Below are 16566 nucleotides of genomic sequence, written 5' to 3' on the forward strand. Positions count from 1 at the left end.
ATATGATTCGGTGGAAATCAATTATTTAATATTTAATTAGAGCGGGATTCGGTGATCTAATTAGAGCATAATTCGCAATTAAATTCTGTGTGTTTCGGATTCATTATACAATGCAAGGGAGGTTGGATGGTTTAGTGCGACCGGTGGGTCAATAGGCGCAAACATGGTGATGTATTAATTATTTTTTTAATAGCTAGAGTCTTTAAAATTATGATTAACACCGACAATTCAATAAGTCACAGATTTAATTCTCACATGCAATAAATTTTTTGAGTTTTCGGAATTATGATTAACTCATGAAAGAATTGAACTACTTTTTTAAGGAAGAGAGTGATATTATTAGGTACAATCTTGTATACACATGTTCTAACATGTTCCCAAAGTGGCCCAGACTACAAGCATTACTGGTAACTTTAATCTGAAGTAATGTACAAAGCAACAAAATACCAAGATAGAGGGAAAGGAAAAAAAGAAAATGAAAAAGATTTAGTCTCATAGGAACCCTTGATACTCAGCTTCTCAACAAAATGCAAATGAGGGAATTTGGAGCTTGTTTCATTTAATGAAATCTGAAGTTGTTTCTGAAGAAGTTGAAGTCAGGGTGTACTGCACCCAATTGTGTCAACCAAGAATCCGCAGCGTTGCGGAGAGCGGTGATCCTTTGAGCATCGGAAGTTCCCGGATTCCTCCATATGTCCCCTTGCATTTTATAAGTCGCGAGCCCGAAAGGAGACAGGGTGATCCTCTTGTTCCGATTCATTTCGCTTCCACCTAGATAAGCTAAACCGCCTCGACTAGTGCTTCCTTTCGCGACGCAACCTGCATCGTCTGCGGGAGTTTAACACTGGCATTACACTATGTGTGTTAAAAATATGAGGATCATGAATTTTAATACTCCAATGGTTTAGGTCTAACGAGTTATTAGTGCCAACAATATTTACGGTGAAAAATGTTTCACTCGATGTAAAAAGGAAACAATCATCACACTAAAGGAATTAAAAACTTGGAAGCGATATCTGCAGCAGTTTCATGTTTGGGGAATGAAATGTCAATTTATAGAAACTAAAGATGGCTACATCAGAACTTGGTTAAAGTTTTACATCCGCAGGTTTTGATCTCTAATTTTCGATTGAAAGCTGGTTTTGTAGTATGTAAATTTGTGTGACTCTTGATACCAAGAGAAACAGTTTTACAGCCGATAAAAGTATGACTTAAAACCTTCCGATCCGTCAAAGAGATTTAAGAAAAGTGCTTGGGTACAAAACCGAACAAATTTACAAGAGATAGATAAGTTAATCATTTCCTCTTACATCATTTGGATTCACAAACCTTGGAGTATAGAGGAGAGATTATGATAAGTTAGGAAGCACGTGTCGAGATCCTTCGAATTTCCATGACCAGGAATAGCGTATATGGGGTACCTAATCAAGAAGAACAGGAGATATTAAGAATTAATATTGCAAGTTATAACTTACATTTACCAAAGAAGAAAAGCTGAATTTCTGAAATGTACAGATGTACCGAAAAAGATGGTTTGAGGAACTTTTGAATCGATATTAAAATTTGAAAGACTTATCGCAAAAAAATTATTATGCATTAGTTTAAGTCCCTGAAGAGTTAAAATAATGGAGCAAGGAAAAAAACTAAAAACAAAACAAAACAAAACAAAAGTACCACGCGATGGACATCCAGCTCGCAGGTGAAAGTTCGACGCTCTTGAATGTTGTCAAACCTGGATGATCCCGCGCGAGTTCGTGCACCTAGTAAACAAAATATAAAATAACAAATCAAGATAATAAAAATAACTTATGATAACAATTAAGTAACATCGCCTATAGCACAATTTTGTACCTTGCCCATAAATGGAACCCGCGAATAAGGAGGAAGATGCTCCGAAAATTCAAAGTATAAGTGGCGTTCCCTTGGCGGTAACGAACTATCGAGGTCGTAAGCCGAATCATCGGAAACCGCATCCCACGACCTAGAAAGCCTCTCGCTTGTGCTGTCGTCGCTCCAGGAATCGGTCTCACTCTCCTCAGGCCCATATCTAGAAAAAAACAACCATGACAAAGCTCACTTTAGAGCCTTCGCTTCGAACACTTTGGTGCACGTCTTTTTTTGCTTTTTCTCAAATTCTATAAGGTCGAAGGCACCTAGAAATGGCGTTATTTGATTTCTCAATCATGAATAGCTTAATAACTCTAAATCTAAGTGTTTTGTTAGATAACATAAAACAAAAACTCGTTATCTCCCCTTAAACGTTCAACCAAATGGAATGCGATGAGGACAAGCTAAAACAAAAGAATATAAACAATCCCCAAATGCACCCTTAACAACAAAAGATTATCAACAAATTGATTTGACCAGCGACCTAGATAAAGTCGGAGATTTGTTGGTATAAATCTGAACGGCGGATAACGATGGAGTAAAATATTGGACTGCGGTCTCGCCATTGTTTAGGACAATTGGGACGCCGAGGCCGTAGGCGCTGCACTCGGCATATAATTCCCATAGATCCTCGAGGTTGAAGCACTCTATCAACTCTTTCCCTTCTGATTCCCAGAGGCTACTTGTATCTCGAAAACATGCCTGTGTTCACATTGACATATATCTCACCAAGTGAAATTACAAGTTGTCAAAAGTTTCTTAAACAATCGAGGGTAAAACTTTGTGATGGAAATGGAGGATTTCATTTTTGCAATGAAAAGAAAAACAAAGTGAAAATAATGTTAAAAGTGGCTGAAGGTGTTTGGTTCCTCAGAAAAGCGTAAAAAACTGTTTTTCGAGGTAAAAAAAATTCCGGATAAAGATTTGAAAAACGAAAACATTACTTTTACACGAAATCTGGAAAAAATATTTCCATTTTCCTAGAAACTAAGGGATGGAGAGTACTTTTCCGGCCAGAAAACTATTTTTTGAGATATTTCTAAAAACCAAACACCCCTAACTAAAAGACAAAATTGATATGGCAAGATTAAGGTCATACTTAACACAATCAAGTTACCAAAAAGAAAAATGTGAATAAAAAAAGAACAATCTTTTTTAAAATTTTAAGTCCACATTAATCTATATATATAATCTTCGTATATTCCAAATATAAGGTCACACTAAACACAATCAAGTTACCAAAAACGAAAAAATGTAACCATCATTTGTTTCTAAGTCCACAACTAAGAAGATAAAGCCAATTTTTTTTTTAAAAAAAAGGAACAGGAACAAACCAAACCCATTAGAGATATGAGATTACATTCCAACAGATATAGTATCAACATATACTACTACAAAATTCACATTATACAACATGTATAGAACCACACAACCAGTTTTTTTTTTTTTTAAAAAAAAGGAAAATAAACAGAGGGAACGTACATGTGTATAAACATGAATTAATTAAAAAAAAAAAACACATAGAATAAACAGGACAAAAAGATAAGTGCAATGTGATAATAAAAGAATAAGTAAAGTTCTCCCAAAAAAAAAAAAAAAAGAGAATAAATTAAAAAAATAATTGAAAATGGTGAAAAAAAAATGTTGAGAAGGGACCAAAAAAAAAAAAGGAAAAAAAAAAAGAGTCACCTTGGGGAGAGAATACGTTGACACGGAGGGTGTTACACATGCGAGGAAGCTTTCGAGATTAGAATGCCTTTTCCCATTTTCACCCATCACGGCCCCTACTATTACAAAATTACAAAATGCCCCCTTTCTCTCTTTTTTATATAGATCAAAAGTTTTTTTTAAAAAATCCTTTTTTTTTGTCCCAAAACAAGAAGAAAAGATCTCTTTTTGATAATGTATCAAAGGGAAAAAGATCCAAGAAAACCAAGACCACTAGTAAAAGAGCAAGAACAAGAGATCACACACACACACACACACTCTAGCCCTTTCTCTCTCTATCCATTGCCCACCCAAATTTCATTAAAAATGAAACAAACCCAATTCACCTCATGGTCTCATTAAGTAACCAAGCTAGAGAGAGAGTGTGCGTTATGGAAGAGACAGAGAGAGAGAGAGAGAGGAGAGAGAGAGAGAGAGAACTCAAGAAGAAGAAAAGGAAGGGCTTTGGTTGCAAACTACGGAATGGGTTTCCTTTATTTATTTTTTTTGTGAACAGCTTCTGTGCATAGTGTGATGGGGTGGTATATAGAGAGAGAGAGAGAGAGAGAGAGAGAGGAGAGAGAGAGAAAGAGAGAAGGATCAATGCTGTGATGAAGAGCAACTGTTGACTTGTCTAGCCTTGGAGAAAATAAATTTCTATCCGGCCTTCTTTTAAAAAACATTTCTAATCTGGCTTTATTTTTATTAAAAAAAATAAATTAATAATTTTTATATAGATTAATATTTTAAGTTAGTGGGAGATTATTTTTTCTCTTTTGTCTTATTTCTAAATTTATCTCTAAATTTATCATTATTCTTGCTCTCATATTTTAACAGTCTATTCTACAGTTGCAATAGATTATTATTTTTCTATTAATAAATATTACTCTGCTGAGACACTAACAATAATATAACATCCTAGATTTAATTTCATATTAAATAAAAATTATTGGCAACAATATTTTAGTTCTATTTTAATTCCAAACGAGTCTATACAGAGATCAAACAAGAATTATCCAAAATCAACACAGATTCATGACGATATAAATATAAAAGAAAAGAAAATGACTTTTATATATATATATATATATATAGTAGAGCTAGAATACTCCCAATAGTTGTAGGTGGAATAGTATTTTATCCAAAGGTTATTAGTAATAAAGAAGTAGATTCAAGGACTATAAACTTAGAAGTACCAATGGGTTGGTGCTTCAAAAAATATTCTAGCTCTACTCTATATATATATATATATATATATATATAAAATTTGCAAACAGAAAAGACATAATATACGAAAATATCTCAACCCAAAAAAAAAAAAAAAGAAATGAGAGAAAGCAAAAGAGAAACAAATAATCTCGCACCCACTTAATATATTAACCTATATAAAATTATTAATCTATTTTTTTAATCTATAAAAATAAGATTAAATTATAAATATTTTAAAAAAAGATTAGATAGAGATTTTTTTTTAAGGAGGCTGGACAAGGCAATATAGTTCGGACTTTTTTACAAAATGATCCTGTGGGATTTTTAAATTGGCAAAATAACTTTGCCAAATTTTTTTTTGTAAAACTAATCATTCTTTCGCCACATAGGCGCCACATCAGCTATTTCACACAAAGGCGGTGAATCGTTCACTGTTTTTGTAATTCTGTTGTGAAAGCGGTGAATGGTTCACCGCCTTTAGTGCAAAACCCCTCCGCGTTGTTCCGTTCATGTGCCCTTGAGAAGGTGGTGAATGGTTCACGTCTTTAGAAAGCGGTGAACCACCCCCTCCTCCCTCCCCCCCACTTTGCCTTACAAAGGTGCCTCGCCAATTGCCCCAGAGAAGACGGTGAATGGTTTACTGTCTTAACTAAGACGGTGAACCATTCACCGTCTTTAGTGTAAAACCCCCACCCAGACAAATTTAGCAAATTTGGCCAAATCCGGGAGTGTGGGCTAAAACACAGATAAAATGGTGAAGGTTCGCCGCCTTTAGTGCAAACCCCCAAATGCAAGAAAAAATTGGCTAAGTTCTGGACTAAGGGCCGTTTGCACTAAAGACGATGAACCATTCATTGCCTTTAGTGCTGCACTGATAAGACGGTTAACCATTCACCGTTTTATCTGTGTTTTAGCTCGGCCTCCAGAACTTAGCCAAATTTGGCAGGATGGTTGTTTTACACTAAAAACGGTGAGTTATTCACCGTCTTAGTTAAGATGGTGAATCAGTCACCGCCTTCTCTAGGGCACAGAAAAAGACGCATTGTAAGCTGTTAGAAAGGTGAGGGTTTGCATTAAAGACGGTGAATGGTTCACCGTCCATTCACCGTCTTATGAAGGCGATGAACCATTGATTGCCTTCACAACAGAATTACAAAGACGATGAACGATTTACCGTCTTTGTGTGAAATAGCTGATGTGGCGCCCGTGTGGCGAAAAAATGGTTAGTTTTACAAAAAAAAATTACAGGATCATTTTGCCAAATTCTGAATTCTATATGGTCATTTTATAAAAAAGCCCTATACAGTAGTTTCATGAAGAGTGGGTTTTAGAGAGAGAGAGGATCGAGACTCGAGAGAGAAAGGGAGGAGAGAGAAAGAGGGGCTGTCGTTTCGCCGCGTGGGAGGGCCGTAGCAAGTGGGCCTCTTGTCGTGTGGGAAAATGCATAAAATGGTCCACTCAACTCTCGCAATATTAAAATTCGGTCCCTGTTCTTTTTCTCCTATATTATATTTAGTTACGGGTTGGTCGAATTTTTTTTTTTGTTTCCTCTCCTGTTTAACTCATGATTCAAACCAAGGATGAAAAAAATTATTTTACCACTAAATTCAATTAATATTTACTTTTCCAACAAAGTATAGCATCAGTTAATAATTTCTTTTCGGTCCTTAATTATATTTTATTATAAATTTATTGTCTGTTCTAATCTTAGAATGACCGGGATTGTCGAAGCTCCCGTCCAAATTTACTCCAAATAAAACAGTAAATAAAAATAAATAATATAAAATATATAATTTGTTTCGAATTAACTCTGGTCCTTCAAGTAAATAAAATCAGAGGGGGAATATCTCTTTTTGGTTTTTAATTTATATCTATCTATTAAAAATTTACTAAGAATTTGTTACTATTCTGATTTATCCTGAAATAGAGCAATAAATAAAAAGGCAAAAAGAAAATTAAAATTAATTAATTTTGAACTTGCACTGATTTGATAAAAAAATAAAGCGGAGTTAGGAGACACATCTCTCTTTCTCCCAGATATGTACCGTTTGCATCTCTATCTACTGGTCGAAAAATTCTAGAATGCAACGGGTATATTAGTGACGTGGCGTAACAAACCAATCAAATTAATCCTTTTAAGAATATATGTCCCATCATGATTGTAAAAAAATATTTTTATTATACTTTTGTTTGAAAAGAATAAATGTGATTGGCTTTTTATTGATGACGTGGTGCAAGTGTGACAGTGTAGAATTCCTCCTACTGGTCACTCACAATTACTAATTTAAGTACGAATATGTCACTTTTTAATTGGTTGGTCTATGGATGACGTGGTAGACGCGGTCTACCGTGGATGAGGTCGTAGGTTCGGCTGCTTTGTAGATATCGGGCACGTGGTAATTTACAGGGCGGATGCATATCAATATATATAATATAGATTATATATTATATATTATTTTATTACATATATTATTTGAGGGTCTCGCTCACGTGTTTCCCCTGTGGCGTTTCACATTATCGTGTTTCACACATTCTGTATCTCCCTTGTTTTAAAATTGATAATAAATTTTTTATTTGGATTTACACTTTGTAATTGAATATATAAGTAGTATTTGAGAGAAATATTGCACTCTTTTATCTTGTTAATTATATTTTATTTTTTATTTTATCTTGAATGAAAATTTTCGTTTTATGAAAAAGATATATATAATTATGGCTTAATAATTGTCATTTTCAAGAAATTTGACACTTTATTTAATATGCAATGAAATTTAATTTTCAAAAAAAAAGAATACAATACACATCTAAATGGTGCAACATTCTCACATAATAGTGTAACGTTTACACAAATGGTGTAAATATATATACAAATAGTGTAAAATATGCCCCGTTTGTACATATATTGTATAATTTTATAGTATGTTGTAATATATTATATTATTTTCGTGTAATATACTAAACTGCACGTAATTTAGTGTAAAAATCATGCAAAATATGTATTAACAATGCATATGTTGCACTACTTATACATATATTGTACTATTTGGAAGAGTATGTTGTACTATTTGAGAGTATGTTGTACTCTTTCATTTTATTAACTATACTTTATTTTTTTATTTTGTCTTAAATGAGAATTCTCGTTTCACAAGAAATATACATATAATTATGGCTTAGATTGTCATTTTCAAAAAAATTTACACTTAATGGCTTAGCAGTTGTATTTTTTTATGTATTTAAAGTATATAATTTTTATGCATTTTAAAAGAATAGTAGTTTGATCATTTTTTTGAAAATTCGGATCGAATCTGCAAAATCTAAAAAGACGGTCTACTTTTATAAAAGCTCAAAACTAATAGATTTTTGGGATAATTTCATAGATGCCCTTATGGGAACCATTAATTTCATCAATACCCTTCTAAAATTGATAATATCATAAATACCCTCCAATATATAAAAAATTATCATACATACCCTCCACTAGTTAAAGTCTGTTAGTGCACATATGAAATGGGGTTAAATTTTTAAAATGCCATTTTTACCCTTTATCTCTTATCAATAGTTAAATTACTAATAGGTATTTCAATAAATGTAAATTTGACTAATTTAATATATTAAATATTAAACTAAATTATTAATATATATTATTTATTAAAAATATATAAAAAAATGTATTTTATATATAATATGTTTTTATATAATTTTGGTTTTGTTTTTGACTTCGGATTTCGGTTCAAGTTCCGTTTGGATATAGATCAAAATCATAACTGAATTAAAATATAATAAGACTTCTTTTTTTGCACCTATAACTGAAACTATCTCTATTCAGCATCAATTAAGTTCATCCATTCAAAATTGAGTTCAGATATACCTATATCAATTCACATTTCTAATCAGTAATAGTAATTTTGAAATAAATGGTAGATTTAATTTTTTTCTATTTAAGCAAAAATAAATCACAAAACTATATGCATGCATTTTTTTTGTTGATTGAAAAAAAAGAGAGAGAGTTTTGTTCAAAAGCTAAAATATATTATATTTTAGTTTTTTAATGCATTTAATACAGATAAAATTATCATGAATAATTTTGGTTAAAATATTTTGGAAGCTTCCAAGATTAAAGAAAGATCGAAAAAAATCCTCAACTTTGTTTTTTATTTAAATTTTTATACATAGTTATTTATTTGCTAAAAATATAAATAGCGCCATTAAATTTAGTGAAATCATCAAAAAAAACTTGACAAAATTCTCATTTTCCAAGTACTAAAATTAGTTAATATTTTAAAAACTAAAAATTAATGGGATGTCAACTAAAATATAAAAGTTGAGGAAGCTGTTTTAAAACGACATATAGTTGAGGGGGTCTCCATACATTTTTACTTAAGGGAGCTGAGGGTAAACTGGTCATATTAAAAGTTAACCCATCTTTAACCATTTAATAACTATGGAAAAGTTAGAACAACTAACAGTAGGGATATTGATGTTAATTTTCGATGTTTACAGAGGTATATGTGATATTTTAAACTTTAGAAGGGCATGCATGATATTTTAAGCTTTGGAAGGGATATCTATGAAATTGTCCCTAGATTTTTTTATGCAAATTGACCTTTTTTTTTTTTTTTTAAGGAGGTTGGACAAGGCAATAGTTCCAAAGAGAGAGAGAGAGAGAGAGAGACGCTTCGCCGCGTGGGAGGGCCGTAGCAAGTGGGCCTCTTGTCGTGTGAGAAAATGCATAAAATGGTCCACTCAACTCTCGCAATATTAAAACTCGGTCCCTGTTCTTTTTCTCCTACATTATATTTAGTAACGGATTGGTAGGAATATTTAGTTTTGTTTCATCCCCTGTTTACTCATGATTCAAACCAAGGATGAAAAAAAAAATTATTTTAAGACTAAAATTCAATTAATATTTACTTTTCCAACAAAGTATAGCATCACTTAATAATTTATTTTCAATCCTTAATTATATTTTATTATAGGTTTATTGTCTATTCTGATATTAGAACATTCAAATAGAGATGCAAATTGACTTGGATTGTGGATGCTCCCACCCAAATTTACTCCGAATGAAATAGTAAATAAAAATAAAAAATATAAAAAGTATAATTTGTTTTGAATTTACTCTAATCCTTTAAGTAAATAAAATCAGAGATGGAATATCTCTTTTTGTCCTTTAATTCATATCTATCTATTAAAAATCTGTCAAGAATTTGTTACTATTTTGATTTGCCCTGAAACAGAGCAATAAATAGGAAGGTAAAAATAAAATAAAAATTAATTAATTTTGAATCCCCACCTATGGGATAAAAATAAAGCAGGACGTAGGGAACACATCAATCTCCCGAATATGTACTGTTTGCATCTCTATCTACCTACCACTCGCAATTACTAATTCAAGTGTGAATATGTCATTTTCTAATTGGTTGGTCTATGGATGACGTGGTAGACGCGGTCTACCGTGGATGACGACTAGGTTCTGCTGCTTTGTATATATCGGGCACGTGGTAATTTACACGGCGGATGCATTTCCATATATATATATAAATAATATAGATTTTATATATTATATATTATTTTATTACATATATTATTTGAGGGTCACGTTCACGTGTTTCCCCAGTCGCGTTTCACATTATCGTGTTTCACACATTCAGTATCTCCCTTAGTTTTAAAATTGATAATAAATTTTTGCTGCGATCATCTTCGCATTAAATAGCGAGAGAAATTGGTTTCGAAGTCGAGTCAACGGTGAAAATTGCGTGTTTCGAACTTGAATAGTTGCTTGCTGATAGAGGGACGATGTTTCTACATTCTAGATTTTTATTCAATCGTATTATTAATGTTTTTTACACTTTGTAATTGAATATATAAGTAGTATTTTTTTTTTCAATGATATTATATTAACGTGTTAATAATGGCTAACGGTATCAAAACAAGTTGCAGGTTTTGAAATAACTCGCATGTAAAAGTGCTTTTGCAATAGTTCAGTTCACTCACACTAATAACTCGGTACATTCAAATTACTGACTTAAAATATTTAAGTCTACTTATTAATCTTATATTTCTATATACAATTTACTTTTTATCATGCATGAAATCATCGAGGCATCATGGACTCCTTTGTGAAACATAGAATTATAAGGGCATCATAGATTAAAAGGCAAACATATGAATAAGATTGTTTCAAATCAAATTTTGTCAGTTTCGTTAAATATAAAATCAAGCTGCAGCATATGCTTAGAGAGAGGCTTATTAGCACTAGTAATTTGGATTGATCTAAAATGTGAGAAAATAAATGCAGTAAATTAAACAGGAAAATCTAATAGTATTATCTAGAGTGTTTTCCTCATTCATTTATAGAACCTCATCCCCACCAACTAATTTTAATTTCCTCTTTAATTCTCTATTTTTCCGTTCCCATCTACTCGAGTTGGGACCACACTACGCCAAGAAGATGAGACCCAAAAGTCCACACAATCACACTCAAATGGGACGAATCCATTATAATGATGGTATAGTTCTTTTCCCATATCCGGGTTATTCTATCACTAGCTTTTTGGTATGGGTTCTTTAATACTGCTTATATGATAACATTATTTAAATATTTGACAAATAAAAGAATTTTAAATTGTCATTCTATATTAAGCTGAACTTTTCATTTTTACTATTAAAAAAAATTATCAAAAAATATCACTATAAAAAAATTATTAGTACTTTTTCCAATAATTCTACTCAGCAGCAGTGTAAATACTCATTCAGCCCCATCAAAAATATTTTAATTTTCAGAAGAGAACTTTTAAAGCCCCAAGTATGAATGGTAAACAAAAAGGTCTCTGTCAACAGCTTTCCTAAGTTGCATGTGTCATTCAAATGTATCATGTAGATTAAGATACCATGAAATGGGTTGTCACAATAATTTAATTATCTAATTTCTTACCACTATATATATGGAACAAGAAGTCAATGAATAAGTGCTTTTAGCACCGAATATAGTGGCAATAATAACACAGTCATAGGAACAAAAAATAACTTAACAATGGAAGCATGTTTTTCACTCTCTCTCTGTAAGAGAGAAATTCATGAACAAAAGGCATGTGGATACATGCATGCAAACAATTATATTCGAGTTCACCACCTCACGAACAACCTAGAAACTGTGAGCAATAATTGGAGAGGATTATTGTACCACAATAAGAAGACAAAACTATCCATGTTGTGATTTGTATGGCAAGACGAGTAAGTTATCACTCCCATTCATTTTCTCCCTAAAATGGTATTCAAAATCTCTGCATAAATAAAAAAAATCTATTTACTGTACAAATAATTGAGATAATCAGGCAAAAAAAGTGGGGAAAAAAAGACAAATAATGGTGCTCTTAGCTCTTGGCCGTTTTGGTAGTATTGATCTATACCCTCTTCAAAAAGCCAACGAAATATAAGATGTGTGTTCAAGCTCCTAACCTAACTGCTGTTAGAAGGTTCGCCAGAGGCCGCCACAATGTATGCCACTAAAGCCAATAATTGTGAATCTACGCTAAGGCGTTGCTGTTAATTTTTCTTAAGATTTGAGTGGCAAGGTCTCTTCATATCACACATTTTCTCTCGCAAAGTCATCAAAAGGATCCGTCCATTCGTCATCTTCCCTCACAGCCTGGTTCCAGCGTTCTTTGAACTTTTTCAGCTCGGCCGTCGATTGCCTCCTTATCTGCTGAAAATGATGAAAGTTTTGGAATGTAGGATCAAATTTGACATTCATATCTATTGGGAATAACATTGTAACCAGCTCTTACCTGGATTCTTAAATCCATTGGCCTGCCCCTTTCCTATGACAAGACAAGATGCACATCAAATGAATTTTCATTTCAGCGATGCTGCATTTAAAGTGGCTTGGATAATGAATTATGAAATCGCAAAAAGACCATGACAGAATAACGTAAGTTATAGCTTATGGAGAAAAAATGTGCTAACCTTCCGAACTGATAATCCTCCCAAAGAGGGTATTCCTTGGTGAACAACATATTCACTGTCAATCACGCCAACCTTCCGTGTTCGATCACCCTAAAATTCCATTCGATCCTCGAAAATGTTAAAGATGTTCCATGTAGTCTATTGAGTGATAAACAAAAGGAGGAAAAGAAAAGAAAGGCTTTACTGCATCATCAATTTCTTTAGTAGATGTTTCATACTTTAATTGCACCTCATACTGACAGTGTAGTTTGTCCATATCAAGTGTTTATTACCTTAGCAAACAGTGAACATGACGATAAAGGCTAGAGTACCAATTTGGATCAACAATATTGTGATGCTCTACGAATATCATCTCTTTTGAGTTGGGTCAACACTTGCAAACTGCAAGAAGTTAGGTGCTGCACTTTCCACAATAAACATTGCCAAGCCATGCTGGTGATAATTTAGTATTTTCCCTTGCTTTGGATCAAAAGTGCAACAAAAAATATTCTATCAAGTAAAGGTCCTATAAGAAAGGACTGCATGTCCAAGAGACTAATTGTCCAAATTATCAAATACTAAGATGTCCTAGGATAAAACAGAATTCAACAGTCTGGGAACGTATCTCTTTGCCAATTGTCTAGTCTATTAATCTTTATTGACAATTGAGTAGTCAATTTAACTTAATCACCTGTGCACAGTAACCGAGCTTCATGTCCAGTCCCCATCCATGAATCAGGTCATTCTGCAAGTAAATAAATGATAAACATGAATTTATATGAGATGAATTTGTTTCAGTTCATACTATATCAGGTTAGAAAAGACAAGCATTCAGCAAGCCCATAAAAGTAAATCTAACATTCCATAAATAAAATTGTACAGATATATTAGCAGTAATACAGCCCAGATTTAGATACCATAAACACTTCTTTTTTTTTTTTCCTTTTTATTAATATAATTAGATGGGAAATAAAATGAAGAAGGTAAAATGGTACATCTATTAAGAGGAACTAGAAAAAACAGGGCAAGAGAGTTTGAAGTTGCACCTGGATGAGATGCCACACACATCGCCATGCAGCCCGAGAAAAAACTGGAGCCATCCCTTCAACCCACCTAAAACCAAAAAAATAAAAATAAAAAAGAAAAAGCTTCATAAGTAAACATGATTAAAATTGGCTGGCAATCAGATGATAGTGACAAGAATCACATCAGATGAAGACAAAAATTGAGTAGCTCAAAGGAAAATGTCACTCGGCAAGTAGATGACTGCTAAAGAACACAGGTATCAGGAATAAGATGTTTAGAGTGGAAAATATTGCAGCTTTATTGTAATTCAGATATTAGATGGTTCGAACTGTTTCTTCCATAAATCATGAGTCACTGCACAAACTAGCCATGTCAAAAGAATCAATAATCCAATCTAATGTATATTAATAACAAAACTACAAATAAAGTGGCACTGCAAGAGTTCTAGCATATTGACCAAATAACTAAATGCATTGTAATAGTACACCTTTACCCCGTGCATGGAGGTCCTTTACTTTCATCAGTGCAATTCACACTTCCACGAAGGCCATATACTCTCCTAAGTAAGAAAACAAAAAGGGATTAGGACCTGAAGCAAGAATGTAGTTCCAGTAAAGAGATTCAGAATTGCTTTGTTCTAGTCTTATTACCTATGGACCTTCACCAATTTGTTTCGAACTGTAATTCTGTGGTGAATGTCAGATGATAGTTCAGGGTCCAAAGCAGGCTGTGATATCTCCAATTCTTCAGAAGACATTATCTCTAAGTACCTGAACATCCAACCATCAGAAAATGTCAGGAAAAAAAAAAAACCATAGGATGATAGAACCACACGAACTTTCAGAATTATAGAAATGAAAAGGCATACATTTGGCTGAAAGACTGAAAATTGCTGGGCTTGCTTAGGGAAAATAATAAAATACAACACATGAAGATTCTAACGAACAATTGCAAGCCTATATAGCCCTCAAAGGCAGAAGTCTGTTGTAGGGTTCATAAATAACAGTATCATATTTGAGCATGAAAAGGTAATTTACAGTACTATGTCACTAACAGTGCATAGCGCAGCCAATTTGTAATAATGATAGTAATGATACCTTCCAGGATGAAAGTTCTCTACTCCTAGATCTTCATCCCACAAAAATATGTAATCATAAACAGATACAACATCTGGATGTAAAAAGCGCTTAGCAAACCACCTGCAAGAAGTAACCAAAACAAAATCTATCAAGATCGTGTTCTGCAAAGTATGAATCCCAGTGAAAATAGAGAAGAGTACAGATAAGCTGGTATCCCTGAAAATGCCACAAGGCAAGAGTCTATTATGTCAATACAAGTAATTACAAGCCAAAGACATGATGAGCCTATTCATCTTATGTAGATTTCCTTGCACCTATGTGATTATACACTTGAGAGTATCTAAAGAAAAATCTTACCACTTTGTCTGGCTACGAGCGAGTATATGTATTGCCTTGTTACTCCACTCAAGATCGTGCCATCCATCCACATTCCCATCATAGTGAAAAAGTATTACCGCGAAATTTTCCATAAGAAACTGAGCTAAGCAACAAGCATTGTATGTATTAGCAATCCTTGTAATAAAGAAACTCCTCTCCGAGCTTACCACAAAAGTGTGGGAGCGAGTATGGACCTTACTAACAATCCGATCCACATTCTCCTTTTGTGAAATGCCAACTGCCATCGCCAGAAGAGCGCTGTAGTTGTTACTTCTGTCCTGCAGATAAAGAGCAAATAGCATATGAATAAAGCAAACACTTTTACAAACAAATGAGAAAAATTTCACAGGTCGACCATCTAATTTGGTAGAAAAACTCACAATTTTGCTCTCCTCTCTTCGAATTAAGACCCAAAAAAAAAGAATGGCAAAAGAAGAAGGGATATATGTTCTTCCTAATGTTTTGCAATGTCCTAAGCTATCGTCCCAATCAAAGTCACAATAGAGTGCTAAGAGAAAGATAGTAATTTCAAAAGAGTCTCATTGTCACGGGATGCAGCGGTTACTTTTGACCTCGAGATCTTCGACAAAGGCTTCAAATCCATGTCGGAGGTCGCCTCCACAATCCCACGAGGCAATCCCTCGAGCTCACTCCTCAATACTCTCTAACAAAACAACCAATCCATTACAAGAAAAGAACACAATTAGGGCGTGTACGTGCACAAAACCCCCACCAAATCGACGGGAATCGCGAGATTCGTACTGGGGACGCCGTGGATGAGTAGCGCTGTAGATCCATCTGATCACAACACCGAGTTCGCATAGTTAGGGAAATAGTCGGATTAAGTAATGGAGGAGGGGAAATGAGGTGAGGGGGAGGGAGAAGGGGCGCGGTGGGACCTTGAGGTGCTCGTACTGGATCTTCATGGTGGCGAGAAGGACGAGCGCCATGAGAAGGGCGATGAAGCCGAACGAGGTGGAGGGTTTCATGGCGACGCGGCGGAGCTAGGGTTTCGCTTCTTCTCCGAAGCGTTTCGCTTCAAGAGGTCGAGAGAGAGAGCATGAGCTTCGGAGGAGAGAGAGAGAGAGAGAGAGAGAGAGAGAGAGAGAGAACGCGAAGGCATTCGCCGCGCAAAAGACTCATGGGAAAGAGAGACAATGTATAGAAAGAATAAAACTGAGTATGGTGAAAGAAACGAATAAATTATTGACACGTGGACAATGGTTGTCGAGGTACGTGGCAGTGCAGGAAATGAAACTGTTTCGTGCACCGGGTGTACATCTCATACACCACACTTTAAAACTATTATATATTTTTTAAGAAATACTAATTTCTT

At 33.8% G+C, this 16566-nt stretch overlaps 2 protein-coding genes across 7 annotated transcripts; both read right to left on the bottom strand.

The window, feature by feature from the left end:
- LOC109727038 lies at positions 329 to 4221 on the bottom strand. 2 transcript variants are annotated; one of them, XM_020256897.1, is made up of 6 exons: positions 3577 to 4221; positions 2372 to 2589; positions 1852 to 2047; positions 1675 to 1760; positions 1330 to 1421; positions 329 to 819 (listed from the first exon to the last, which is right to left on the bottom strand). In XM_020256897.1, the coding sequence occupies exons 1-6, from the start codon at positions 3661 to 3663 to the stop codon at positions 560 to 562; spliced, it is 939 nt and encodes a 312-aa protein (XP_020112486.1). In that variant the 5' UTR covers positions 3664 to 4221; the 3' UTR covers positions 329 to 559. The 2 variants fall into 2 exon arrangements, with proteins under 2 accessions (XP_020112486.1, XP_020112485.1); XM_020256896.1 differs by having other exon boundaries at positions 329 to 828.
- On the bottom strand, positions 11854 to 16348 carry LOC109727153. Of its 5 annotated transcripts, XR_002220729.1 has the most exons (14): positions 16130 to 16348; positions 15993 to 16028; positions 15796 to 15894; positions 15425 to 15508; positions 15210 to 15328; positions 14871 to 14972; positions 14424 to 14543; positions 14267 to 14332; positions 13794 to 13860; positions 13439 to 13492; positions 12769 to 12858; positions 12591 to 12623; positions 12262 to 12508; positions 11854 to 12086 (listed from the first exon to the last, which is right to left on the bottom strand). XR_002220729.1 is itself a non-coding variant. In XM_020257065.1 (13 exons), the coding sequence occupies exons 1-13, from the start codon at positions 16217 to 16219 to the stop codon at positions 12389 to 12391; spliced, it is 1077 nt and encodes a 358-aa protein (XP_020112654.1). In that variant the 5' UTR covers positions 16220 to 16348; the 3' UTR covers positions 11854 to 12388. The 5 variants fall into 5 exon arrangements, 2 of the variants coding, with proteins under 2 accessions (XP_020112654.1, XP_020112653.1); XM_020257065.1 differs by having other exon boundaries at positions 11854 to 12505; XM_020257064.1 differs by having other exon boundaries at positions 11854 to 12508.

Source organism: Ananas comosus, linkage group 22 (genome assembly GCF_001540865.1).
Source record: "Ananas comosus cultivar F153 linkage group 22, ASM154086v1, whole genome shotgun sequence".
NCBI classification, from domain to species: Eukaryota; Viridiplantae; Streptophyta; class Magnoliopsida; order Poales; family Bromeliaceae; genus Ananas; species Ananas comosus.